Below are 25,485 nucleotides of genomic sequence, written 5' to 3'. Positions count from 1 at the left end.
CTCTGTGAGGACGGGCCCGGGAGAGAGTGGCTGAGACCCGGTGAGGCCAGAGGAGGACCAGCCCCCCGCCCCCTCAGAACAGACCTCCAGTCCACAGCAGCCCCCCACGCCCGAGCGGCGGCCCTGAGAGTCCCCTCAGGTACAGGCGGCCCAAGGGCGGAGCTGTGGGAGGGCAGCGATGAGGGGAAGGGGGAAGGGGAGCGGCTGGGGACTCCTTCCCGAGGCCGAGGACCGACTTCCCTCTCGGAACTCAGGTGTTCTCAGACTAGAAGGCCGTTTTGCTCTGAGGGCAGGGGGTGGGCGTGGGGGCGGGGTGAGGGTGTCGCTCTGTGCCGGCAGGGGTCTCAGGATTACAGGGCCTTGAGACTCCTGCCGTCCTGGATCTGTGAACTCTCAGACCCATAGGCGTATCTGGATAAGACCCTTGAGACAACATGGCCAACGTGTTTCCCATCCCCTGGCTCCCCAGTCACGTGGTACAGAGAAGGGTACTGAGGCCCAGAAGGAGGCAGGGACCGCCTTCCCCCCACCCCCAGGTCACACAGCAAATTAGAGCTGGGTCCAGAGCGCAGGGCGGGCCGGCCTGGCCACACGGCCGTCCTCTATTCATGAGACACGGTGTGGGCGTGGTCAACCCGGGCAGTGCCAGACGAGGTCGCGGTGCTCTGGCGTGGCCAGTAGAGGACAATGAACCAGCAGAAGATGAAGACACCTGTCGGGGAGGAGAAAGCCTCAGTGAGCCTGGGGCAGGGCTGGGGCTGGCGGCTGCCCAGAGGCGAAACTGCTCCGCTGTAACGGTTTAAGAATGTACAGAAACATCAGCCCCCAAGGTGAAATCTACTCCTGAAAAAGGACCTAATCAACATCTTGGGAATGAAAACCAGTCCTTGAAATAAAATCTATATACATGTCTATCACATAAAACAAAGGCCGAAATGAAGAGATTTTCAACCATACGAAACAACGACCACTGCCCCTCTTATAAAGGGTTATTCCAGGATGTGCTTCAGCAAGAAGAGGGAAGGTGTGAGGTATGAAAACTGTAATAAGTATAGACATTGCGGGAGAAGTAAAAATCTTCTTGTGTCTTTAAAAGAAATTTAGAACTAAAACCCTATACAACAATAATAGTATTGAGGGGACTTCCCTGCTGGTCCAGTGGTAAAGAACCTGCTTTCCAATGCAGGGACACTGGTTTCTTGGTCAGGGAATTAGGATCCCACATGCCACTGGGCAACAAAGTCTGTGTGCCACAATTAAAAAACTTCACACACCACAACAAAGAGATTGTGTGCAGCAATGAAGACCCAGCACAGGCAAAAATAAAACAAGTAAACGTTTAAAAAAATATTGAAAAGACTTCAAGGGCAGTTAAAGTGGGGCTGAGGGCTCTGTTTGTGAGAAAGAGGGAAATACTGAGTTACTCAGAGTTGAAAAACCTCAGTGCAGTGAAGTGTTCAGACTTAGCTATGATGGGTCACCTCAGAAAGAATGACAATCCATAGTTTCAAGACGTGCCCCCAAACCTTAACCCCTGAGACTTCTCAGATGTGGACTCATGAATCTTCATCTAGGGCCAGTCTCTGATGGCCTAATAGTAATGACTTCTGTTGTTAACATAGTTCCCACATATTAAAGGTTACTGTGTCTCATACACACATTATCTCAGCTATTTATCAAGAGATCTGGTGAGATAAGTACTGGGATTAGCCCAACTGTACAGATGACAAGGATCCGAGGAGTTGAATGAGTTGTTGGGGTGGTGAGTGAAGACAGGATTTGAACCTAGGTCTGCCTCTCCCCGGGTTTCCCAGGTGGTCAGTGGTAAAGAATCTGCCTGCCAATGCAGGAGACGCAGGTTTGATCCCTGGGTCAGGAAGATCCCCTGGAGAAGGTAATGGCAACCCACTCCAGTATTCTTGCCTGAGAAATCCCATGGCAGAGGAGCCTGGCAAGTTACTGTCCACGGGATCGGGAAAGAGTTAGACATGACCTAGTAACTAAACAACAAGTACTGCTTGTACCCAGTGCTGCCAACCATGTTGCCATGCAGTCTTGTGAGGCACCAGGAGCCAGCCCTACTCCTGTGGGCTTGTACCCGCTGGATCTAGACCCCCTGCGTCCCTAGTGAGTGCTCTGGACAGGATGAGACTGTGAGTCAAAGCCACACTTGCCGTTCCTCTCCGGACTCTTTTCCCTCACAGTCAGGCTATGATATACTTCTTTAAGTTGCGTGTATGAAACAGGGGTATGAGGAGGAAAGGGGACAGGTGCAGGCAGGGAAACCCTGCCCCGCATGCACCCTGAGTGCCTGACCCTTTGCTGGATATCGGAGGAAAAACCCTGTGGAGGCAGGGAGCAGGCTTATCTACCATTTCCTCCACTAATCATTTCCTCCCCGCCTCCACAGACCCTTCAAGACTCTGTTCATGTTACATAGCCATCACATCACATGATCTTGCTCCCCTGGCCACAGATGTCTGGACCAGAGATGGATGTCTGATGGCCCAGTCAGATCCTTGACTCTCCTAAGAACATAGAAGAGACTGAACCAGACCACAGTCAGCAGACTAGAAAGATGACATAGGGATGAGGTGGTCATCTTGGGCAGCCAGTTGGAGGATATGGGTAAGAATGGGACAGTGGAGGGAAAAAGTTACCACAGAGAGAAGGGGAGAGACTTCTTGTGACTCCAGAGAAAAAGATGGAGCAAGTATCTGCTTTGGTTTTGGTGACTTTTCCTGACCCTGCTACCAGCTCCCATGAAGTCAGACAGTCTTCCTGCCCTGGGGTCCTTGGGAGAGCCTTGGATATTTAAAATCAGTACCCGTGAGTACCACCAGGCTTCCCCAGTGACTCAGTGGTAAAGAATCCACCTGCCAATGCAGGAAGTGTAGGTTCAATCCCTGGGTCAGGAAGATCCCCTGGAGAAGGAACTGGCAACTCACTCCAGTATACTTGCCTGGGAAATTCTATGGACAGAGGAGCCTGGAGGGCAACAATCCATGGGGTTGCAAAAGAATCGGACTTGACTTAGAGACTAAACAACAACAACACTTGATTTGAGCGAGCCTGAGTAGAATCGTGTTTCTTGCTATCTACACCCTCCTCCAAAGCCCCCCAACACCCTCTGGTGCAGGAAGGCAGCTGGTCTCCTCCCTAGCCCAGGTGCCTCACCTTGCAGAGAGGTGAACAGTGCAAAGACATAGGCGGTGAATGGGCCCAGGGACGAGAGGAGAGCCAGCCCCCACGGCATGCCCACCAGGCAGGAGAGGCCCAGCAGGGTGAGGACCCCCTTCCAGTGCTGCGCCTTCTCTTTGCCCGCCGTGGCACTCGACAGAGTGAAGATCTTCCAGGACACCAGGCTCAGAATCACCGCGCTGAAGAGGAAAACGATGAGGAAATAGCCGTGCACAGTGACGTAGAGGGCAGTGTTCTCACGGAACCAGCACCTGGAGGAGAGGGATGGCCGTTGGGACCAGAGGAAGTCCCCTGAAAGCAAGCCCTGGGCACTCTCCCCAGCCTGTTCTTCTCTGACCAAGAAGATGCACCGCCCCCATATCCACCCATCCTTCCCCTGCTCTCCCAGGGAAGAGACTCCAGGATGTCATGAGGCTCCAGGTTGCTATCCCTTTAGACCAGTGGGTACAACAGGCCGATTTGGTCCCAAAGGCATGCTTTGTTCACCCCACCTTATATTGGGGGGAAAAAAGAATTAAGGAACACCCTTTTAAAAGTGAAAGGTTTGGCATATACATCCAGATTCCACTCGGCTTATGGGATCTTGGGCTTTGCTGGAGTCTCAGATGGTAAAGAATCAGCCTGCAATGCAGGAGACCTGGGTTCGATCCTAGTTCCCCCTTCAGGGGTTGAACCCAGGCACCGGCAGTGAAAGCACCAAGTCCTAACCACTGGACCACCTGAGAATTCCCTAAATGTGCCAATTTCTGCTTCTCTTATGAAACCATACAACTGGCAGCTCTGTGGACACCCTCTGGAGGGATAGTAATCAGCTGCCAATTAGGCTGGTGTGTGATTGCCAGCCTGTGGCCGTGCCCACCCAGGCCGCTGCATGCATTTATGTTACCTGTCTGGCCCCTGGGACTCTGCATTTGAGGCCCTGGGCACAGCACCAAGGCCCCACCAACTCTTCTTAGCACAGAGTCGCGGGTCTTAGGCAGGACCCCTGGGAAAGGCCCCATAGCAAGAGTGGATCAGCCTCCATTGTTGATCCACAGGAGGAGACCCAGGCTCTGAGAGGGGCCGAGCTTGCCCACGGTCACATAACAACTCAGAGGCAGAGTCTGCATAGAACCGGGGCTGCTGCAAGCGCTGGACAGTTATGCCCTGCACAAGGGGACCTGGCTGGGGGGGGCAGGTGGAGGCTGAAATCCAGCTCACAAGGTACCCCCTCCACCCCTCTGACCTACCATGCCACATCTGGCATGGTAGGTCAGAGGGGTGGAGGGGGTACCTTTTAAAATTTCCCCAACGGTGCTCTAGAGGCTGGTGGTGCCGCAGGCTGGAGCAGGGCGTCCTGCCTCCTGGTCCAGTCCTCTCTCCTTCTCAGCCCCCTCTCTCCTTGTCCTTCCTCTCTCCTTCCTCAGTTTTCCCCTCCGGGCCATGAGGTAGCTGGATCTGAGGATCCTCGGCCTTGACTTACACGTTTCTCTTCCCAGGATTCTCCCCTCTCTCCACCTCCTTCTGGCCCTAATTTGTGCCCCCAGGGCCCTGAGGTCACCCCGACTCCCACAGCCACCACTCACAGCTCCAGCGTGGTGACGTTCTTCTCATCACGGATGGAGTAGGGGCCGTAGCTGTTGGCGATCCCAGTACCGATGACTATTAGGGCAGGCAGGACTGAGGGCGAGGAGGGGAGGACGTATGGCATAGCTGAGGCTCCCTTGGCATGTCCTCCTTCACATCCCCCTCCCGCGGTCCATCTCTCGAGCTCTGAGCCAATCAGAGTGGAAGCTGCCCCTGCCCGTGGCCCTCCCCAAGGCTGGACCCCTTCTGGCCTCATCCAGACAGAGCTAGCCAACCCTCTGCCTGGCCAGGAGACACCTACCCCAGCCCACGAGGCTCAGCTTCAGGAAGTAGTGGCCGAAGTAGGTGTTAAAGACCTTGATGACGAGCAGGTAGAGGTGGAAGGCTTCCAGGCTCATCCAGGTGAAGGCACAGAGCAGGAAGTAGTGGAAGACGGCCCCCCGGGCCCAGCAGGCAGCATCGGACCCCCTCAGGCGTTGCCCCACATTGATGAAGAAGGCCAGATTCAGGAGAAACAAGCTGATGCTCAGGGCCACATGGATCTTGGGGGCATCTTCAGACTTGAACCTCTGCCGGGAGAACCTGGGGCAAGAAGGGCCAGTGAAGAAGGGCACCCAGACCTCTCCGTCTCACGACCTCTGTTCTATCTCTGCCAGTATGAGCACCCTCTGGTTCAAGTCAGAGCTCTCACCCAGGGGCTCTCTCACGACCTGTAGGACCCTGTGGGTTCTGGATCTTTCTGGCTTCATTCCTTGACTCCATGCTAGAGCCAAACTGCATAACTTGCAACTCTCTGAATGCCTTATGCTTCTCCACAGCTCCCAGACTTTGCCCATGCTCTTCCTTCTGCTCTCAGGCGCGTTTCCCTGCTCCACCTTCAAAACACTCCTTGGATGTTTCCTCCTGCAAAGGCTGTCTCTGGAGGCCACTTATCACAGGCTTAGGTGGAAGTCTCCCAGAAGTGAGTGAAGTGTAACTCTCCTGTCCCTTATTTCCGTCTTTCCCCATGCTGTGACCGTGGACCTAGCTCAATAAGCAGGAGGAGGCCCTGCATTGCTTGAGTGACTGGACGGACGGTGCATGGATGCCCGAGGCCTAGAAATTGTAAGGAGGTAAGGCTCGGAGATGGACAGGGACTCAGAGTCACAGAGCAGGACTGGGGCTCCAGGCTCCCAGCCCAGGGCTCCCCGCCTGCTCTGCGGAGCTCACTGCACCTTCCCAGCCAATCAGCTCCCACAGGACTCTCACTGGAGGGATGCGCCCTCAGGACTGTGCCTGGAGGGGGCCTGAGGAATAATGTCCACCTCACCTGAGAAGCCAGGCCCCACCCTTGGGAGATACTGACACTTCCTCCTGGAGCTCCAGGCGCTTCCCACAGGGTCCAGCAGGGCAACCAGCTGGCAAGTCACGCTCAGCTTGTTGTCGTGTCCTGGGCCAGGGCTTGGGGATGGGGGCAGGGGTGGTACCACTTACACTCACCATTTGGTCTGAGATGGGGGGGTGGAGCTGGTGGGGGCCTCAACCCCCCAGAAAAACAGCACCAGCATGTGGAGGAAGTCAATGGGAGGACCCAGACTGGGAGTCGGGAGACCGAGGGCTGCTCCAAGCCAGTCATGGGTCAGAAGGCCAGGCATGGGGCTACTCCCATGGGTTCCTTCAGCAGAAGTTCCTGTGGGTCCCTCAGCCAGGGCCAGGGCCCAGGAGAGCCTGGGACCGGCTGCAGCAGCTTCTGTTGTTCCTGCTCCTCCTTCTTCCAGGAACAGCCCTAGGTTTCCCCAAGGAGTACCCTTCCCCACTCTCAGCCGTGAACCTCAAACCCAAGAGCAGGCATGTGATCTGGCCTGACCAATCAGAGTCATCCATCCTTTCACCACAGCGGGCCTGGTTAGTCATGGGCACACAGTCTAAGTTACACCAATGAGACTCAACTCTGCAGAACAGGGACAAAACTGAATACATACACACACACAGGGCATGCACAGGCTCAGCTTCTTGGGGTGTGACCTCCACAGGGCTCTGCACTCAGAAGGGCTCTATGCTTGTTTTAATGCTCTCTTGTCACCATCTTGAAATTCTTAATGATTTTTGAATGTTTTCGTTTTGGACTGGGCCCTGCAAATGATTTAGCCAGTCCCGTGTGCATGCGTAAACATGCTCACATGCACACATACATATACGCACACAATTGAATGCATGTGGAAAATGGTGAAAACTGAATGAGCTCTGTATTCTTGTTAGCAGTGCTGAGAGTGTGTGCGCGCGCGTGTGTGAGCGCGTGTGTATGTGTGTTAGTTGCTCATTCACATCCGAACTCTGCAACCCCATGGACGGTAGCCCACCTGGGCTCCTCTGTCCGTGGAGTTTTCCAGGCGAGAATGCTGGCGTGTGTTGCCATTTCCTTCTCCAAAGAGCAGTGCTGTACCAATATCAATTTCCTGGTTTTATACTGTACTAGAGTTACAGAAAATGTCATCACTGCAGAAAGCTAGATGAAGGAACCCTGGGACTCTAGGTACTATTTTTGCAACTTCCTGTTAGTCTATGATGATTTCAAAATAAAGTTTTTTTAGAGATTTCAATTCTGAGGCTTGGTTCAGAAGATTAGCTGTTTAGGCAGCTAAGAAGCTATGATGCAAGCCTGGGGCTCCCCAAGGCCCCTGAGTATGGAGAAGTTGCCTGACATGACTGGCAAAGGAGAAAGCGACGTGGTGAGAATCAGGGACACGGAGTCCCAGGGACATCTTTTGAGTACCTGGATCCAGCATCACCTGAACTGAGATCACCTTGGGTTTTTCAACCCTGTGAACCATGCGTTATCTATTTTAAGTCAATTTGAGTTGAGTTTCTGCCCCCTGTAACTGAAATAGCCAGCCTCCAATTCCATTTTATAGATGATGAACTTGAGGTTTGGAGAAAATATGAGTATAACACAGGATTAACACTACTCCGCTGGTTTCTACCCTGCCCTGCTGCTGTCCTGGAGGGCGGGAAGGAGATGTGGGGTGGGGCTGGGATGGGGTGACTCACCTCAGGACAGCATAGAGGACGATGGTGAAGGCCAGGAAGATCATGGAGGTTCCACAGCCAGCCTGGGAAATGTGTGTGAGGGCCTTCACCGTGGCCTCATCCAAGATCGGCCTCTGTGGGTGGTTCCCCCGAACGAGAATCCTATCAATTGGAGGCCAGGCCCGCACACCCCAAAGGCCTGGCCCTGCCCACAGCCACCCCGATACCCGGGCCAGGAGCCTCAGCATTTCTGGAATTGCTGGGATGGTCGGGGAGGGGCTGTTACCAGCAGCAGGGCGAAGAAGGTCAGGTGGTCACAGCGGCAGACCGTCCTGCGGACTCCGGCCTCTGTGGAGCAGCCCTTGGAGGACCAGTCTCCTGATGACCCAGGGGAGAAGGAGAGCGAGCACAGCAGAGGGGAGGGCAGGAAAAGGGAAGAGAGAGTTCCGGAGAGGAAAGGAAGAGGGGACGGCCCTGCTCTTGGAGTCCTGTCCCCTGAGGACAGGACTCACCCTTACCCTCCCCTTACCCGGGGAAGGTCCTCCAGGCCCTACCTTTAGTCGCATCCCAGAATTCACAGCTGAGGCTCATGTTCTAAAACCAGAGAGTGGGAGTCAGGGGCGAGGCAGGGGTGACTGGGCACGGGGAGAGGAAGTTTGGGGGAGCAGGGCATGCTCCGTGTCTCAGCACGTGCCTGCATTAGGTGGAAGTAAGGCTCAGCCTGTGGTTACACAGGAACCACATTTGAAGCATTTGATGTATCCCAGGTCAGCGTGTGGGGTGTGGACTGGTGTGGGTGGGGCTCCTTTAGGGAAGTGCACATGTGAGCAGATGTGCAAAGCCGTGTGTGTGCGTGTGGGTTTGCCAGATCCACTGGGCCCTTCTGGGAGCACGTGAGTGGAGCATGTTGGGAGGCACGTGGACATGCGTGCATAGGCTGGACATGTATCCATGGGCACAATTGTGTGTCTGGTCCTAATGGCTTCTCCCAGGTGGATGTGGGAGGGTGGGGGATGGCGTGCAGAGTCCCCTGCGTGTCTGTCTATATGCCTGGGGATGCCCACCTGCCCATGTGACCCTCGGGAACTGCCAGGCCAGGGTGGGGGACTCACGGGGGGCTGGTACTGGTGGGAGAAGGTGATCTCCAAAGGCTCGGCCATTTTGATGACATTTATGTGACTCAGAGTCAAGCCCACCATGCGATTGTTCAACACGCTGCTGCCGTCCTCCCGGTTGAGCAGGGAGCCCTGTGGAGGGATGCAGGGGAAGCCAGGCTACACAAGGGGCTCCCCCGACCCAACCCTGGTAGGGGCTCCTAGGACCCTCTAGGGCTTGTGCACCTTGCCTGGAGGGAAAAGTCTGGGGCCAGAGGTCCAGGGGATAGGGGGTCATGGGCGACCTTCTTCCTGCTGCTCTCCGAAGTCTGCACCAGCTGTGCCAGGATGGACCCTACACTCTAGCCCAAATGGCCACAAAGCTATGTATTTGTTGGCTGTCCATTTCTGGTCCCCAGGCCTTCTCTGCCCTCTTAACTGGAGCGCATGGTAAGAAGGAATATCAGCTGAGAGAGGGAGGACAGTGGATGCCTACAGGTGGGGAGCCCCTGGCCAGCAGCATTCAGGGATGCACAAGCCCCCATGTGAGGGCAGACACACCTCTGGGGACATACCTGGTACACATTTGCAAAGGAATGCATATGCTTGCTCAAGTGAACATGGTCACACCAGCACATACATGATTATGTGTGTAATCAGGAATAAGAAAAGGGATGCATGTTTGTGCATGGACAAGGAGGCACACAGGACATGAACTCACCTGGGATATAGATACAAACCCAAGGACACCGGCTGGTGGTGGGGTGGGGGCGGTGTGCAGTCTAAATACCAGATGGGAATAACCAGCATGAGCCTGAGGTCCAGACTCTAAGGACAGGGGTCTAGATGACCTTGGCTGCTTGAGGAACATTCTGCAGACGTTCATCACTTCCTTCGTCCCCATTGGGTCCTTCAGCAAAGACTCCAGAGGAGGCAAGCGTGTCCCAGTGAACCCAGTATTGAATCTCAGTCAGCCTGTATCTCTCCTCACCTTGAAGACACTCCCCGGACCGACGTCCAGGATGATTATGCCCAACCGGACCATCGGCCTGCCGCTCTTCAGGGATCCGAAAAAGCTCCTGGGCAGCCGGACTCTGTCAGGGTGCTGGTGATCATCCTTGGTCACCTGCTTCGGAATCTGCAACCACAGACCCAGCCACTTCTGTCTTTCCCGGAGGAGCCCAGCCCCAACACAGCTCCTGCCCCTCCCCCAACTGGAGGAGAAACTGAGGCACGCTAGGTGGTGGGACAGCACCGGGGTCTGAGGACAGCTCTGAAAGGCAGGACACCTGGGACACAGTCCAAGCTCTGCTCTGATCAGGCTGTGAGCCCCTGGCCAAGTCACAGCCCTTATGGAGCCTCGGTTTTCCCAATATGGAGAATGGAGCCAGCAAGGTGGTCACATGGCCACCGGTCAGGCAGGCTGAAAGTGGGCTATGAAGGGGCAACACCTGGACAGGTCAGTTTGCAGGCGTGAGGAAGGGTCAGTGGTAGTGCTTTTGACCAGGGCCCTGACCCCTGCTGTGCTGGCATAGGGCTAGGGTGACAATGTCTGGTTTCTGACTCAGGGATAATCAGAAAGCATAAGGCTATCGGGAAGGGAGACAGTGAGGGCAAAGAGGAAGAATACAAGAATTCACGTTAAATGTGATATCCATCCCCACCCAACAACACATTTTGTAACAGCTAAGAATGTTCAAAATATTAAAATAAATTTTCATGGGTAGTTGCCAAGCGTGTTTCATCCATTCTGTGACCTCACAGGGAACACCCCTGGGGCTGCAGCCTGGTCTCACCTGATCCTGCCTCAAAAGCACCCATGGGCATGGGGACAGGGGGAGCTAAGTGTCGTAGCTAAGAGCTCAACTTTCTGCTTCCTAGCACAGAACCTTGTCTAAAGGACAAGTGGGTGATTTCAGAGGCCAGTACCTAACCCATGCAGAGGGCTCAGCTGCTAGGGTGATGTGATAAAGGCCCCTCCATCTTCCATCTCTCCTTCTCTAGGCTGACCTAAAAGTCCCTCAGTGACAGACCACTTCCCTGCTGCCCAAACTTCCACCCTCTGCTTTATGCCTTGAAGGAGGCTGTGCCCTCACTGCACCAAACATTCCCTGTAGGTTATTGCATTTGCTTTCTCTGATAACCTTGAAAGTGGGCAATACCATCCCCATTTTACAGATAGGGAAACCGAGGCTCAGAAAAGTTCAGTACTTTGCCCAAGATCACAGTAACTAGTGAGGGGCAGAATCCAGACCAGTGTAAACTCAGAGTCTGCCTGTTAACCCTTTGCAGTACCTCTATCAGTGCCTTTACCTGGTTTCTAATGTGTTCCCCAATAGACGTTCTCATGGGAATGTCAGACTTTGGAGGAGCTTTCAAGCTCATTTTATCGATGAGGATTCAGGGGCCCAGAGAGGGGAGGGGATTTCCTGGGGGACACTTTGTCAGGTGGGGGGAAGTCCAGGACTAGAACCCTGACTCTCAATTTGGCGATTTTCTGCAGGTCTCATGCTAGCACCCTGGATAACCTGTTACCAGGATCCACTCATCCAGTTAACTCACCATCACGCACTAGCCAGGTGGCAGAGAACTACCCAGCGTGACATGGGAAGGACAACTGTTGGTGGACCCCAAGCACAGACCAGGATTCTCTCAGAAAAATATGTCTGAGGAATGTAGGGCCAGAACCCACCAAAGGGGATGGGGGAGTCTTCACCTGAGAGGGGGTCAGAGAGAAGTACAGGTCTTCTGGGGCACTGGTGTTGATGCTCTTGACGAGCGCCGTCAAAAAAGATGTATTCAATGTGTCTGTCTGACTCCTCTCCACCAGATAGGTCTCAAAGTTCAGCCAGTATCTACAAGGGAAAATAGGGTCTTGCAGGTTGAGTCGCTCACTCACCTGGTCCGCTCACCTGGATGACAGGAGGAGGAACACCATGGACAGCGATCATCAGGCTCTTGGTGTAGGAGAGGTGACCCAGGATATCAAAGGGAAGACCATGATGCTGCAGGAGAAGAGTGGGAGTGATTCTTGCTGGTTCTGAGAAATTCTAGTCAGAGGCCCTTCTGAGTACTTGTTTCTCTTTTTTGGTAACAAAATACATTACAATGTAAAGTTTGTCATGTTAACTGTTTTAAAGTGTGCAATCCAGTGGCATTAAAGACAGGCACAACATGTGAAATCATCTTTGCTATCTAGCTCCAGAAATGTCCATCACCCTAAAAGGAAACCCTGAACCCATTAAGCAGTTACTCTCCCCCTAGACTCTGGAAACCACCAATCTATGAGTTTGCTTATTCTGAATATTTCATATAGATGGAATTATGTGCTATTGGGTCTGTTGGCTTCTTCCACTTAGTATGTTTTCAACGTTTACCTCTGTTGTAGCATGTGTAAGTATTTCATTCATTTTTATGGATGAAGGATACACATTCGTATGTATATACTGCCTTTTGTTTATACATGTTTCCATAGACAAGCATTTGGATTATTTCCACTTTTTGACTGTTGTGAGCAGAACTGCTTGTATGCACATAAAAGCTTTTGTTTGAAGAGGTGTTTTTCTTTAAAGTCTTTGTTTTATTTGATACAATGCTTTTTCTGTCTTATGTTATTGTTTCTTGGCCAGAGACATGTATGACCTTAGCTCCCCGACCAGGGGTTGAACTCACAACCCACTGCATTGGAAGGTGAAGTCTTAACCACTGGACCACCAAGGAAGCCCCTGAAGACTTGCTTTTAATTCTTTTGGGTGGATACCTAGGAGCAGAATTGCTGGTAATTCTGTTTAACTTCTTGAGGAACTGTTCAACTGTTTTCCATATTAGCTGCATCATTTTATAGTCCCATCACCAATGGATGAGGGTTTTGATTTCTCCAGATTCTTGCCAACACTTGCCAACATTTTCTATTTTGTTTTGTTTCATTTTCAATTATAGCCATCCTAGGGGGTGTGAAGTGGTATCTCATTGTGGTTTTAATTTGCATTTCTCTAGTGACTAATGATGTTGAGCACATTTTCATGTGCTTATTGGTCTGTGTAAATCTTCTTTGGAGAAATTCTTCTGAGTAGTCAGAACTGTGGGATGATCAGTGTGTGGTGTGAGGGCTGTGCTCTGTTATGCTGTGTTCAGTCTCTCTGTCGTATCTGACTCTTTGTGACACGGACTGCAGCCCGCCAGGCTCCTCAGTCCATGGGATTCACCAGGCAAGAATACTGGAGTGGGGTGCCTTGCCCTCCTCCAGGGGATCTTCCCAACCCAGGGATCGAACCCAGGTCTCCTGCATTGCAGGTGGATTCTCTACCATCTGAGCCACCAGGGAAGCCCAAGAATACTGGAGCAGGTAGCCTATCCCTTCTCCAGGGGAATCTTCTTGACCCAGGAATCAAACTGGGGTCTCCTGCATTGCAGGCAGATTCTTTACCAGCTGAGCTACAGGGAAGCCCCACTGTGAGAGCTCACTCACATTTATTACCAAGTGCTAAGTGAATACAGGGAATTCAGCCTTTGAAGACTTAGCTCTATGGACACTGACTTATGGGAACTGAGCTGGCATTGGAAATACATAGGACACAAATTCAGCCCTCTTGCCATGGGCTAGAACAGGGGTCCCCAGTCCCCGGAGCCACAGACGGGTATTGGTCTATGGACCATTAGGAACTGGGTCGCACAGCAGGACGTGAGGGATTGTCTTCCACAAAACTGCCCCTGGTGCCAAAAGCTTTGGGGACCACTGGGCTAGAAATCTGGGGTGAGGCAAGTCCCCCCCCCCAACCCTGTCCTTGTCCGGGTGCTCTCCACGGTGCTGAAACGTCTCTGGCCAGAGCTCCTTTTCCTAAACAAGGGGTCCTAAGATGTGTTGCCCATGCTTTGAAAGTAATTTTAAACAGATGAAGGCTGAAGTAGAAATGGGAGAGAAGTGGAACAAGAGCAGATAGAGCCAGATCAAGTCTATTGGAAAGGAGTAGCTATGGAGGGCTTGCAACGGAGACAAAAGGGAGAATTTTATTTCAACATCACTTTTTGAATAGTCACAGTTACCCAGGTGGCGCTTATGGTAAAGAACACATCTGCCAATGCAGGAGACGTAAGAGATTCTGGTTCGATCCCTGGGTCGGGAAGATCCCCTGGAGAAGGAAATGACAACCCACTCTAGTATTCTTGCCTGGAGAATCCCATGGGCAGAGGAGTCTGGTGGGCTATGGTCCATAGGGTCACAAAGAGTCAGACACGACCGAAGTGAGTTAGCACAGCACCAAGAAATAAAACTCCAGGGAAACCACATGACAAAAATATTATAAAATATTATCCATGAAAACATGTGCAAATGAGATTGGATGGATCAGGCAGCTAGAACATCCAGCCTGAAACAGTGGGATGAGACTGTCCAAACCCATTGACTGAGATACACCAATTGATGCTACTTTTTATCTTTCAAAAATCTAAGCAGAGTTTTGTGATTCTTATTGTTACCAAATAAAATAGAGAATTGTATTTCACAATACATATAGGTCACCCACCCCATGCATTCCAAACATTCTTTTCCCTTACAAAACAGCCCATGAATTTACTTTATTGAGGGAAGATTTTCTGATCTGGTTTTCAGAGCACTTTAAAAAAACTGTTTTAGTTGTGAAAGTAACATATATTCAGAAATTCTAAAGCATAGGTGAAAGTGAAAAGAAAGTGTTAGTTGCTCAGTTCTGTCCAACTCTGTGTGGTCCCATGGATTGTCTCCTCTGCTCATGGAGTTCTCCAGGCAAGAATACTGGAGTGGGTTACCATTCCCTTCTCCATAGATGTATAACTGAATTTTTAATTATAAAGTTGACACCCATTTAAGGGTCATCTTCTTTGTCTGATAATAATTTAACAATTGAGATATCTTTTTTTTGTGCTTGTCTGCATGATACATTTTTCTTTCATTGTAAGTGGTGTGAGGTTCAACAACTTGTCTTTTACCTTGGAGGGGACATCTTGATATTCTCTAGTCCTCTGAATGTCCAGGAGATTCACTGAGGTGATGGGACCCTGAATTCTTATGGAGTTTGTCTCCTATCTTCTGGTTCACACGTGTCTTCCTACAGCATCTTAACTACTTGCCGCTTTCTGCTCATCAGATCGAATCAGCAATGTTGTCAATATGGTGAACTTTGTAGAATGTCAAGATTAGTGAGGTCTCTGTGAATTATCCTATGACAGTGAAGAGACTTGATGTAACTCTGAGGAAACACTGTGGCTATATACTGTTAGCTCTGCCAAGTAAAAGCAAACTACTTCAGGGACCTCTCTGGTGGTCCAGTGGTTAAAATCCACCTTCCAGTGCAGGGGACTCAGGTTCAACGGTCTTCCCTCATAGCTCAGTTGGTAAAGAATCCTCCTGCAATGCAGGAGACGCCGGGTTGATTCCTGGGTCGGGAAGAGCTGCTGGAGAAGGGATAGGCTACCCACTCCAGTATTCTGGCCTGGAGAATTCCATGGACTGTATAGTCCATGGGGTCACAAAGAGTCGGACACGACTGAGCAACTTTCACTTTCACTATTTTCAGGTTCAGTTCCTGGTTGGGGAACTAAAATCCCACATGCCTCAGGGCCACTAAATCCCCCTCACTGCCACTAGAGTCCATGTGCTGCAACTACTGAGCCCAAGCACTCTAGACCCCATGCTCCACAACAGAAGTCCACATATCACAACGCGAAGCCCTTGCACCACAACTAGAGAAAAGTCCATGTGCTGCAATGAAGACCTAGCACAGCCAACAAGTTTTTCAAAACATTTTCAAAAAGCAAACTACTTTTAGAATTACTTGAAAAATGGTTTGGAGAAAAAAAAATTAGCCATGTAATAGCCGCATAGCGATAGCAAGGGGCTATGTTGATTTCTTTGTGTAGAAATACTCATCAGGGACAGCAGCTGCAATTAGATTCACTATCTGATTAAGTTTATGACAGCCCAAGTCATTCTCCAAGTCCCACCTGACTGATGGTGTGTTAAATGGAGTTATGGCAGGTGTTACCACTTCTGCTTCTTTCAAGTCTTTCATGGCTGCATTAATCTCTATATTTGCCCCCATCGATGTTGTTTTGTTTCTGGTTTACTATCTCAGTGGGAAGAAGACATTCCAGAAGCTAGTATTTAGCTATTCAATGAAATGCCCTCCCGAATGCAATTCAATGGAGGAAAGCATAATCTCTTTAATAAATAGTGCCAAAATCAGACTTCCCTGGTGATCCAGAGGTTATGAGTCCACCTGCCAGTGCCAGAGACACGGGTTCAATCGATCCCTGGTCCGGGAAGATTCCACATGCCTCGGAGCAACTAGGCCAGCGAGCTGCAACTACTGAAGCCTGAACACCCAGAGCCCGTGCTCCACACGAGAGAAGCCACCACAGTGAGAAGCCTGTGCAGTGCAGTGAGGAAAAGTCACCACTCACCTTGCAGCAGCAAAGATCCAGAGCAGCTATAAGTCAATTAATTAATTAAAAATTTAAAAAAGGAAAGATATTGCCAAACCATTAGCTATTAAAATGCAAAATGACAGCAATAGAATAAAGCTAGACATTTATCTCACACTGTGCACAAAAAATGAACCTCAAAATGGCTCAAAAATGCTAATTGAGCCTAATTATAAGACTTCAAACGATACACTTAGAGCAGAAAACTTAGAAGAGAAATTTTATATCCTTGCTAGATGAACATTTCTTTGGTATGTTTTAAATTTAAGTTAGAATTTATCAAAATTAAATGCTTTTGATGTTCAATGAAAAAACAAAACATATACTGGGAGAGAATACATATTTGCAAATCATACATCTGATAAAGGACTTGTATCCAGAATTCTTAAAACTCAGTAGTAAGAAGACAACCCAGTTTTTCAGAAGAGAGGAAGATTTGAATAATCATTTCACCAAAGAAAACACATAAGCACATGAAAATTTACTCAACATCATTAGTCATTTGTTAAATGCAAATAAAACCATAGTGAAATACCATCCACACTCAGTGAAATGGCTATAACCCAAAATATCAACAGTATTGTAAAAATGTATTGAAACTACAACCCTTTTATACTGCTTATGGGAAAGCAAATGATATAGTCACTTTGAGAATCAGTTTGGCAGCTTTTTATAAAGTTAAATATTTACTTACTGTATATCCCACCAATTCCATTCCCAAAGAAATGAAAACATATGTCTATAAAGAACTTGAATTCAAATGTTTATGGAAGAGGCCCAGATTCCTGCTCCAGCTCAGAGGGCCATTTACCTCTGCAAGTTTCCCAGATGACAGGGTTCCTTCTGCGACTGTGTACACTTTGAGAAACAACCAGCAGTTCTGTTAAGGTCGAAGTCTTCATAGTAGTTCATATCAGGCAAGCCCTGGCAGACATTTCTTGGCTTCTCCGGTCTGAGCGTGGAATCTCCCTTACCTAACAGAGGGATGCAAGATGTGAATGTTCTGCATGAGGAGGCGCCACAAGGGCAGAGGGTAGAGGAGTTCAGGGTCCAGAGTTTAGTGGTGTGGATTAGAACCCCAGCTCCATCTATCTACACCAACTGTGTGAACTTGAGATGGATCCATACCCTCCCTGGACCTCAGTATCAAGGTGAAGGAGATAATATCCTGCCCCTGCCGCACCCCCCGCCACCCTCCATCTCACAAGGCCAGTGGGCTGCTTTGGGGAAAGTGCGTACAAAAGGCTTGGCACGTGACTCTATAGATAAAGGTTCATGTTAGTGCAAGTACCCTTTCCTGCCTCCTCCAGGGAGTCTGCCTGGCTTTGTTGCATTTGTTCCACATCAGACTTTCCAAAGCCTACACAAGTGGGACGCAAGGTGTAACTCTTAACATGATCTGTTTTGGTTTGCCTCATTCTCCCACATTCCCAGCACAACCCTCATGGCTACCTCCTGGTATGGGTGGAAAATATAGCAAAGTGAGACTCCCTGAAGCAGAATGACTGAGCAAGGTCACCAGTTAGTTGGAGGCTCTAGGACCAAAGGTCACCTTTCACCTGGTATGGGATGGAGTGCAAGCTTCGGGTCACTAGCTGTGTGACCTCAGATAAATTACTTAAACTCTCTGATACTCAGTCCCATTGGCCAAATGAGGCTGATGATACTTTCCTTCCTAGTTGTGGGGAGGATTAGAAATCATACGCATTAAGGACATAGCTCACTGGAGGGGTACAAAGAGTCAGTATTATTTATTCCAGGAGGTGAGAAAGGCATTGTAAAACTATTTGCATATTTATGTATTTACATTGAATGGAAGGATGTGTCTATATATTTACCTATCTCTCAACAAAAATAATATATGAACAGAGCTTTTAAAAACAAACTGTACACAAGTACATAAAATGAAAAGTAAAACTCCCAGGTCACACTCTAGAGTTCACTACCTGTAAAAGTTTATTGTACAACTTTCCAGGGAATGACTATGCATATGCAAGTATTTTATGTGAATTTACAATTTTACATGAATGGGATCATTTAGCATTATATCTAAAAGAGCTTTCTGCATCAGCATATACTGATCCATCTCATTAATCATATATTTACATACTATTTCAGTATACGGGTATTGCAATGCTTCTTCAGTTGGTCCTCTCTTGGTGAACATTTAGGGGGTTTTTGTTTTATTTTGTTTGCTATTTTGAATAATGCTACTTACATCTTTGTCAGTGTATGTTATGAATTCATAGAAAACATTCCTATCCTCGGCATTTCTATATCAAAATGTACGCACTTTGGAAAATTGCTAGATATTATCAAATTTCCTTCTTTTTTAAAAAGACATGCATGCAATTTTATTTACTTATTTGGCTGCACTGGGTCTTTGCTGTTGCAGGCAGGCTTTGTCTACTTACAGTGGGCTGGCTGTGGGCACTCAGGCTTCAGTGATTGTAGCAAACCAACCAGTTCTGTGGGCTTAGTTGTTTGGCGGCATGTGGAATCTTCCTGGATCAGGGATTGAACCTATGACCCTTGCATTGGCAAGCAGATTCTTAACCACTGTGCCACCAGGGAAGTCCTCAAAGTCCTCAGAATTTCTTCTCAAAAGGGCTATCGCTTTTTATACTTGCACCCAAATGGGCAAGAGTGACTACTTATTTACACACTCACAATCCTAGGCTTCACCAAACTTCCAAATCTTTGCTAGACTGGGGGGTAAAATTAGATTTCATTTTAATTTTAGGAGTTTGAGCATCTTTTTGTATGTCTTTTTCCACGAACTGCTTTATTGTTTCCTTTACAGGGGTGAGACTGGATCTTGACAATCTGTACCTTTAAGTTCTAACTGGCCCACCAGGAGCTGAGGGTGAGGTGGGCAGGGAGACATTTACTTTTCATTTTTTCACACCCTTCTCCAGTGTTTGATTTTTTTTTTTAGACTATGTACAGTATTACTTTCACATTAAATGAAATCAGTTAAATTTTCAGACAAAAATGAAATACATGGTAAAGACAACAGCACACCAAAGTTAGGGTAAATGTAGGGTAAAATAGTAACATTTTCAAGTGGATTTTATAATAATTAGGGCTATATGTGACAATGTTTTAAGTAGCTTATAAAAGAATTTTAGTTTTCTGTTAGATTGTAAAGATATTCATAATATGTTGTTTAACGGGAAACAAGTAGAGGATGGGTGAGAATATGTAGAGTAAGATCCATGTTTGCTTTTAAGGAAAGGAGGAAGAGAGGGGCTTCCCCAGTGGCTCAGAGGTAAAGAATCCACCTGTCATTGCAGGAGATATGGGTTTGATCCCTGATCTGGAAAGACCCCACAAGCAGCAGAGCAACTAAGCCTGTGAGCCGCGACTGTTGAGCCTGTGCTCCAGAGCCCGGGAGCCGCAAGCACGGAAGCCTGCGCTCCCTAGAGCCCATGCTCCGAGACAAAAGAAGCCACCGTAATGAGAAGCCCATGCACCAGAACTGGAGAGGAGCCCCTGCTCACCACAACTAGAGAAAAGCCCAGGCAGCAATGAAGACCTGGCCCAGCCAAAAATAAACAATTTTTAAAAAGGAGGAAGAGAGAGAAAACAGGGAAAGAGGGAGACGTGAGAAGAAGGAAGAAGAGCAGAGAGGAAGAGGAGGGGAGCCAAGGAAAGTGTCATGTCAGCTCCAGGGCAGGTAACCGTTGTCTTTTAATGGCAGCCCTCTGTGTGCCTGAGGGTTACTCATGGGTGCTGGGTACAGGGGGCACCTCGGCAGGTGTAAACAGAGACTCCCTCCTGGCCCACCGTGAGATTTCAGGGCCTTCAGACTTATGAAGCTCTTGGCAAGTGCCTGGGGCAGAGAAGATTACAAAACATCTTTTTTGCATTTAGTTTTGGAAGACATTATCAGAAGCATTTAGTGCAGACAGGGAGACTCAGACCCAGGCCTTTGTGCCAGAGGTCCCTCCAAACCCACCCTACTCTTCTCCATCCTGCTCTGACCCAGAGGTTGGTCTCCAAGGACCACCTCAATCCAGGTTCATATGGGGAGTGGGGGATGGGCAAGGAGGTCAGAGGGCAGGACAGTACCTGCCCCTCCCTAGCCTCCCCAACACTGGCTTGCTTCTCTTTGCCAACAGCCACAGACTCTTGTCCCTGACCTGTGCTTAGTAAAGTATCCCCACCACCTTTTTTAAAGATTTTTTTAAATGTGAATCTTTTTGAAGTCTTTATTGAATTTGTTACAATGTTGCTTTGTTAGGTAGTTAGAATAGGAAAAAGAAATCCAGAATGGTGGTGGCTAAAAGACAAGGACAAAGAAGGGAAAAGCCCCTGAAAATAGAACAAAGGAAGATTTCAGGACCGGAGTGAGAACCTCAGGTAAAACAAACAGCCCTCCTGGCTAGCCCAGTTTACAAAGCGCAGGCTCGGGGGAGGAGAAAAAACATATAAAAAGAGAAGTCAAAATTGGCTCAGGGGCTTCTCTTCACGTCTTTTGGGTCGGCCCACCCTCACCACTCGAGAGTATATTTTCCCTTGCTTTCTAAATAAAAAATGTAAACTAGTACAGCCACTATGGAGAACAGTGTGGAGATTCCTTAAAAAACTGGAAATAGAACTGCCATACGACCCAGCAATCCCGCTGCTGGGCATACACACCGAGGAAACCAGATCTGAAAGAGACACGTGTACCCCAGTGTTCATCGCAGCACTGTTTATAATAGCCAGGACATGGAAGCAACCTAGATGTCCATTGGCAGACGAAAGGATAAGAAAGCTATGGTACATATACACAATGGAATATTACTCAGCTATTAAAAAGACTACATTTGAATCAGTTCTAATGAAGTGGATGAAACTGGAGCCTATTATACAAAGTGAAGTGCCAGAAAGAAAAACACCAATAGAGTATATTAACACATATATATGGAATTTAGAAAGATGGTAACGATGACCCTATATGTGAGACAGCAAAAGAGACACAGACGTAGAGAACAGACTTTTGGACTCTGTGGGAGAAGGTGAAGGTGGGATGATTTTGAGGGAATAGCATTGAAACATGTATATTATCATATGTGAAATAGATCGCCAGTCCAGGTTCAATGTATGAGACAGGATGCTCAGGGCTGGAGCACTAGGATGACCCTGAGGGATGGGATGGGGAGAGAGGTGGGAGGGGGGTTCAGGATGGGGAACACATGTACACTCATGGCTGATTCATGTCAATGTATGGCAAAAACCACCACAATATTGTAAAGTAATTAACCTCCAATTAAAATAAAGAGGAAAAAAAAAAAGAGCTCTACTGTAACACTGGTCGATCTGAGGAAATTACATGGGGCTGTAACACTGGCCCATCCGAGGGTGTAGCACTGGTCCGTCCATCACTTCAAATTTTTGTTGCGACGAGACAGAACCGAGGAAATTACAAACTCCCCAACGCTTCTGTTTTATGTTTTTGATTTTTGGCCACAAGGCAGGTGGGATCTTAACTCCCCGACCAGGGATTACATCTGTATCTCCTGCACTGGGAGGTGAAGTCTTAACCACTGGGCCACCAGGGAAGTCCCAGGAAAGTAACCCTTTATTAAAGAGACTGTCTGCTTCCCTCTAGATACCTCCCAAGTGGCACAGTGGTGAAGAATCCAATCAATGCAGGAGATGCAAGAGGATTTGACCCCTGGGTTGGGAAGATACCCTGGAGTTGGAAATGGCAACCCACTCCAGTATTCTTGCCTGGAAAACCCATGGACAGAGGCGTCTGGCAGGCTACAGTCCGTGAGGTCTCAAGAGTGTTGGACACGACTGAGCGACTGCGAATGCACACACTTCTCCCTCTGGGTCCCTGCTCCTCTGAAGCTCCTGTGTCACTCTGCTGGAATGTGAGTCCCCTGAGAGCAGGGACCACATGGGATATGAGCACAGGGCCTGATACTGTGTCAAGGGCTCCTTTCATTTTCAAATGAATGAATGAAAAGAGCAAGTGAACACATGGCAACTGCCCAAAAACACCCACAAATGAAGGAGCTTACCTCAAGACATAAATCTCTCAGGGCTCCTCACACTGTTTAAACAGCTGAACCAGAGCACCTATGTCACCACAGGGGAAACTCCATCACTCCGAGGGGACTTCAAGGCCCAATCAGAAAATTACAACTTCTGTGAGGGGCCCAGGGTCCTTATGAGATCAAGCAGGAGCAACTATTGGTTATGAAGTGAATTAATCCTTCAAGTATTGCTGCCACACCTCTGGTACAATTGCCATTTCTCACACTTTTTGGATCCATGTCCATGTGTGTTAGTTGCTCAGTCACGTCTGACTCTTTGCGAACCCACAGGCTCTTTTGTCCATAAAATTCTCTAGGCAAGAATACTGGAGTGGGTTGCCATTCTCTTCTCCAGGGAGTCTTCCTGACCTAGGGATTGAACCCATGTCTCCTGCATTGCAGGCATATTCTTTACCATCTGAGCCACCAGGGAAGCCCTATTTCGTGCCATAGACTGAATTTTGCATTTCCCTGAATTTCCCAACTTTTGAAGAGAAGAGGGTTACTTGGAGCCCTCAGAGGTCGATCCAAAGCCATGTGACCCCACGCTGGACACACACAGGGGTGGGGATGCGGGACAGGCATGCAGGTCACTCACTGAATCAGGAATGAAATAGGAGGAGCAGGTGAGGCTCGGAAACAGACAGCCCACGGGGAGGGTGCATCTTCCTCTGCCCCAGGGGGTCACTACAGATGGCACAGAGCAGCCAGGAGAGCTGACCAGGTGGGCCAGGAGTGGGGGCCCACCTTCCCAGGAAAGAGGACAGCAAGGGCACAGCCTGGCACCCGCAGGCTGCCTCTGGACAGACACTGTGTGGGTGTGCGCCAGACCAGGAGTGAGGGCTTCCCTGGAGGACCAGTGGTTAAGACTTCGCCTTCCAGTGTGGGGGGTGTGGGTTCGATCCCTGGTTGGGGAGCTAAGATCCTGCATGTCTCGGGGTCAAAAAAGCAAAACATAAAAAACAGAAGCAATATGGTAACAAACTCAAGAAAGACTTTTAAAATGGCCCACATTAAAAAAAAAATTCTTTGTTAAAAATAAAAGGCCAAGAGTGAAGGAATGGAAAATCGAATTCTCAGATTGGGTGACTGGGTACCGTGGAGCTATTGTGGGGTCAGGGGAGGGGAGCCAGTGTGGCGGGGGAAAGGGGTTGTGGTGGGAGGGCACTGCAGGCCGTGTCTGGTCTCAGCCTCCAGAGGGTCCCAGACTCCTTTCCCAGGAACTCAGAGGCAGTGGAAAAGGGCTTGTCCCAACCCCTCACCCCATGTCCCGGAGCCATGACTGTCAGAGAGCACAGCCTGAGGGGTAGGGGTGGGGAGCACCCTCCATGGCCCCCTCCCATCTCCAGGGCACTGTGGGGAGAAGCCAAGGGGACCCAAGACAAGGGCTGACCCAAGTTTATCAGGACAGTAAAACTGACCCAGAGGTCAGAGGAGGTGAGGCGGTCGTCAGGGTGGGCTCCCAGAGGACACGCTCCGGACATGCCCCCTTCCCACCCCTCCCCGTCTCCGATCCTGGCTCTCCCAGGCTTGGCAGGAGGGGGTGAGGAACCCACTGCTCACCTGGGGCCAGATGCAGGAGTAGCAGGACCCCCAGGGCCCTGGGCGCCACCATCCTGGGCCAGCCTCGTCCACACCGGCCCGAGCCCTGCAGCTGTGCGTCCTTCTGGTCCCAGGCTCTGCTGAGCCGGCCCTCCCTGGCCCCCATCCCGCAGCGTCACCACTTCCTGTGGCCTCTTTCTCACGCTTCCTGTGCCATGGCACCGTCGGTTAAGTTGTGAAAGGTGAGTATGGGGAACTGGGCAGTGTTCCTAGCCTCACCCCGCCCCATGACCACCTGCAGGGGGACCCAGACGCCCTGAGAGTTGCTGAACCCACCCCAGGTACACTGCTCCTGGGGTCTTATCTGGGTGGGTGTGGGGATCCAGCAGCCACAGAAGTTCTGAGCAGGCTCTTGGGGAGTGATGATGAGCCTGGGCGTTGGAACCAAGAATTCTTTTCTCAGATCCTCCTTTCACAAACGAGGGGCCTCTCTGGGCCTCAATTCCCCCTTTTGTAAAACAGACACGAGGTGGCCCATTGGGTAAAGAATTTTCTTGCATTGTAGGAGATGGCCTGCAGCTCAGGAGACCAGGGTTCGATCCCTGGGTTGGGAAGATCTCCTGGAGGAGGAAATGGCAACCCACTCCAGTATTCTTGCCTGGAAAATCCCATGGACAGAGAAGCCTGGTGAGCTACAGTCCATGGGGTCACAAGAGTCAGGCACGACTGAGCGACTAAACCACCAAAATAGACACAGCAACGCAGCAATGCCTCCTAGGGTGTCGGGTGTGTGAGGAGACCCGTCACACGCAAGGCACGCAACCCGGCAGTAGGGATGAAGATGAAGAAGGGGAGAGCATCCGTGCTCTCTCCTCCGAACAAGACCAAGGCTCAAGCCCAGGCCTGCTAGGGTCATGGGAGGAGAGGAGGAGCCAGGCCTGGAGGCCTCTGGGGCTACTCCCCTCCCCTTCCCAGCAGATGGACTAACAGGAGAGACATGAGCGAGGGCCCTGGGGCTTGGTTAGAGCCGGGCTGACGTCTGTCCTGGCCACTTCCCGGCTGCCTGAGCTTGCGTGAGCTAGCCTCTGTTTCTTATGAGGCACGGGGAGGACTCGAGAGATGGGTAGGCCCGCCCAGCCCTGGCTGGCCTCTCTTTCCCCTTCCTCCCACACAGTGTCCAGACAGGACAGCCTCCTGCTAGGCCCTCTGGGCCCTGGGAGGGTCGGGGCCACGCAGCAGGCAGGTGGGAATCTGGCAGGACCGCAGGCACTTCCTCTGCAGGGAAGGCTGGGAGGGTGAATGAGAGCCACTGGCCTGCCCCTCCGCCCACCTCCACCTGGCCGGCCGCCTCCTCCCTCCCAGCCGCAGGTCAGGGCAAGGGCTCTGTGAACCATGACCGCTAGGAGACCCGCCTGGCGCCCGGGGCTCCCAGAGGGACTCCCGGGTGCCTTTTTGTAAAGGAGAGCCTGAGCCCTGCAGACCGGAACCCAGAGTGTGCTGCCCGTCTGGGAAGACAGGACCCGGGACTGGCCAAGTGACGAGCGAGGGTCCGGCAGAGCCAGAGTAGGGGCCGCCTCTCCTAGACC

At 50.2% G+C, this 25,485-nt stretch overlaps 1 protein-coding gene across 1 annotated transcript; it reads right to left on the bottom strand.

Annotated features, from left to right (window-relative positions):
• Positions 1-415: 415 nt before the first annotated feature.
• Positions 416-24,010, bottom strand: ADGRG3 (adhesion G protein-coupled receptor G3). The gene is made up of 12 exons (XM_065920508.1): positions 23,921-24,010; positions 17,137-17,299; positions 11,584-11,722; positions 9,859-10,005; positions 8,886-9,020; positions 8,328-8,367; positions 8,060-8,151; positions 7,795-7,907; positions 5,069-5,349; positions 4,767-4,860; positions 3,178-3,452; positions 416-712 (listed from the first exon to the last, which is right to left on the bottom strand). The coding sequence occupies exons 1-12, from the start codon at positions 23,970-23,972 to the stop codon at positions 603-605; spliced, it is 1,641 nt and encodes a 546-aa protein (XP_065776580.1). The 5' UTR covers positions 23,973-24,010; the 3' UTR covers positions 416-602.
• Positions 24,011-25,485: the final 1,475 nt, after the last annotated feature.

This window comes from Muntiacus reevesi, chromosome 2, assembly GCF_963930625.1.
Source record: "Muntiacus reevesi chromosome 2, mMunRee1.1, whole genome shotgun sequence".
NCBI classification, from domain to species: domain Eukaryota; kingdom Metazoa; phylum Chordata; class Mammalia; order Artiodactyla; family Cervidae; genus Muntiacus; species Muntiacus reevesi.
Note: the sequence above shows the minus strand (reverse complement) of the source record. Positions and strands in the feature narration are given on the sequence as shown.

Coding starts and splice junctions, on each gene's coding strand:
- ADGRG3 (XM_065920508.1), bottom strand. CDS start 23,972: ATGGTGGCGCCCAGGGCCCTGGGGGTCCTGCTACTCCTGCATCTGGCC. Junction 9,021..9,858: donor GTCCGGGGAGTGTCTTCAAG/GTGAGGAGAGAT, acceptor ATCCCTCCACAG/GGCTCCCTGCTCAACCGGGA. Junction 3,453..4,766: donor AACGTCACCACGCTGGAGCT/GTGAGTGGTGGC, acceptor CCTCTCCTCCAG/GTGCTGGTTCCGTGAGAACA.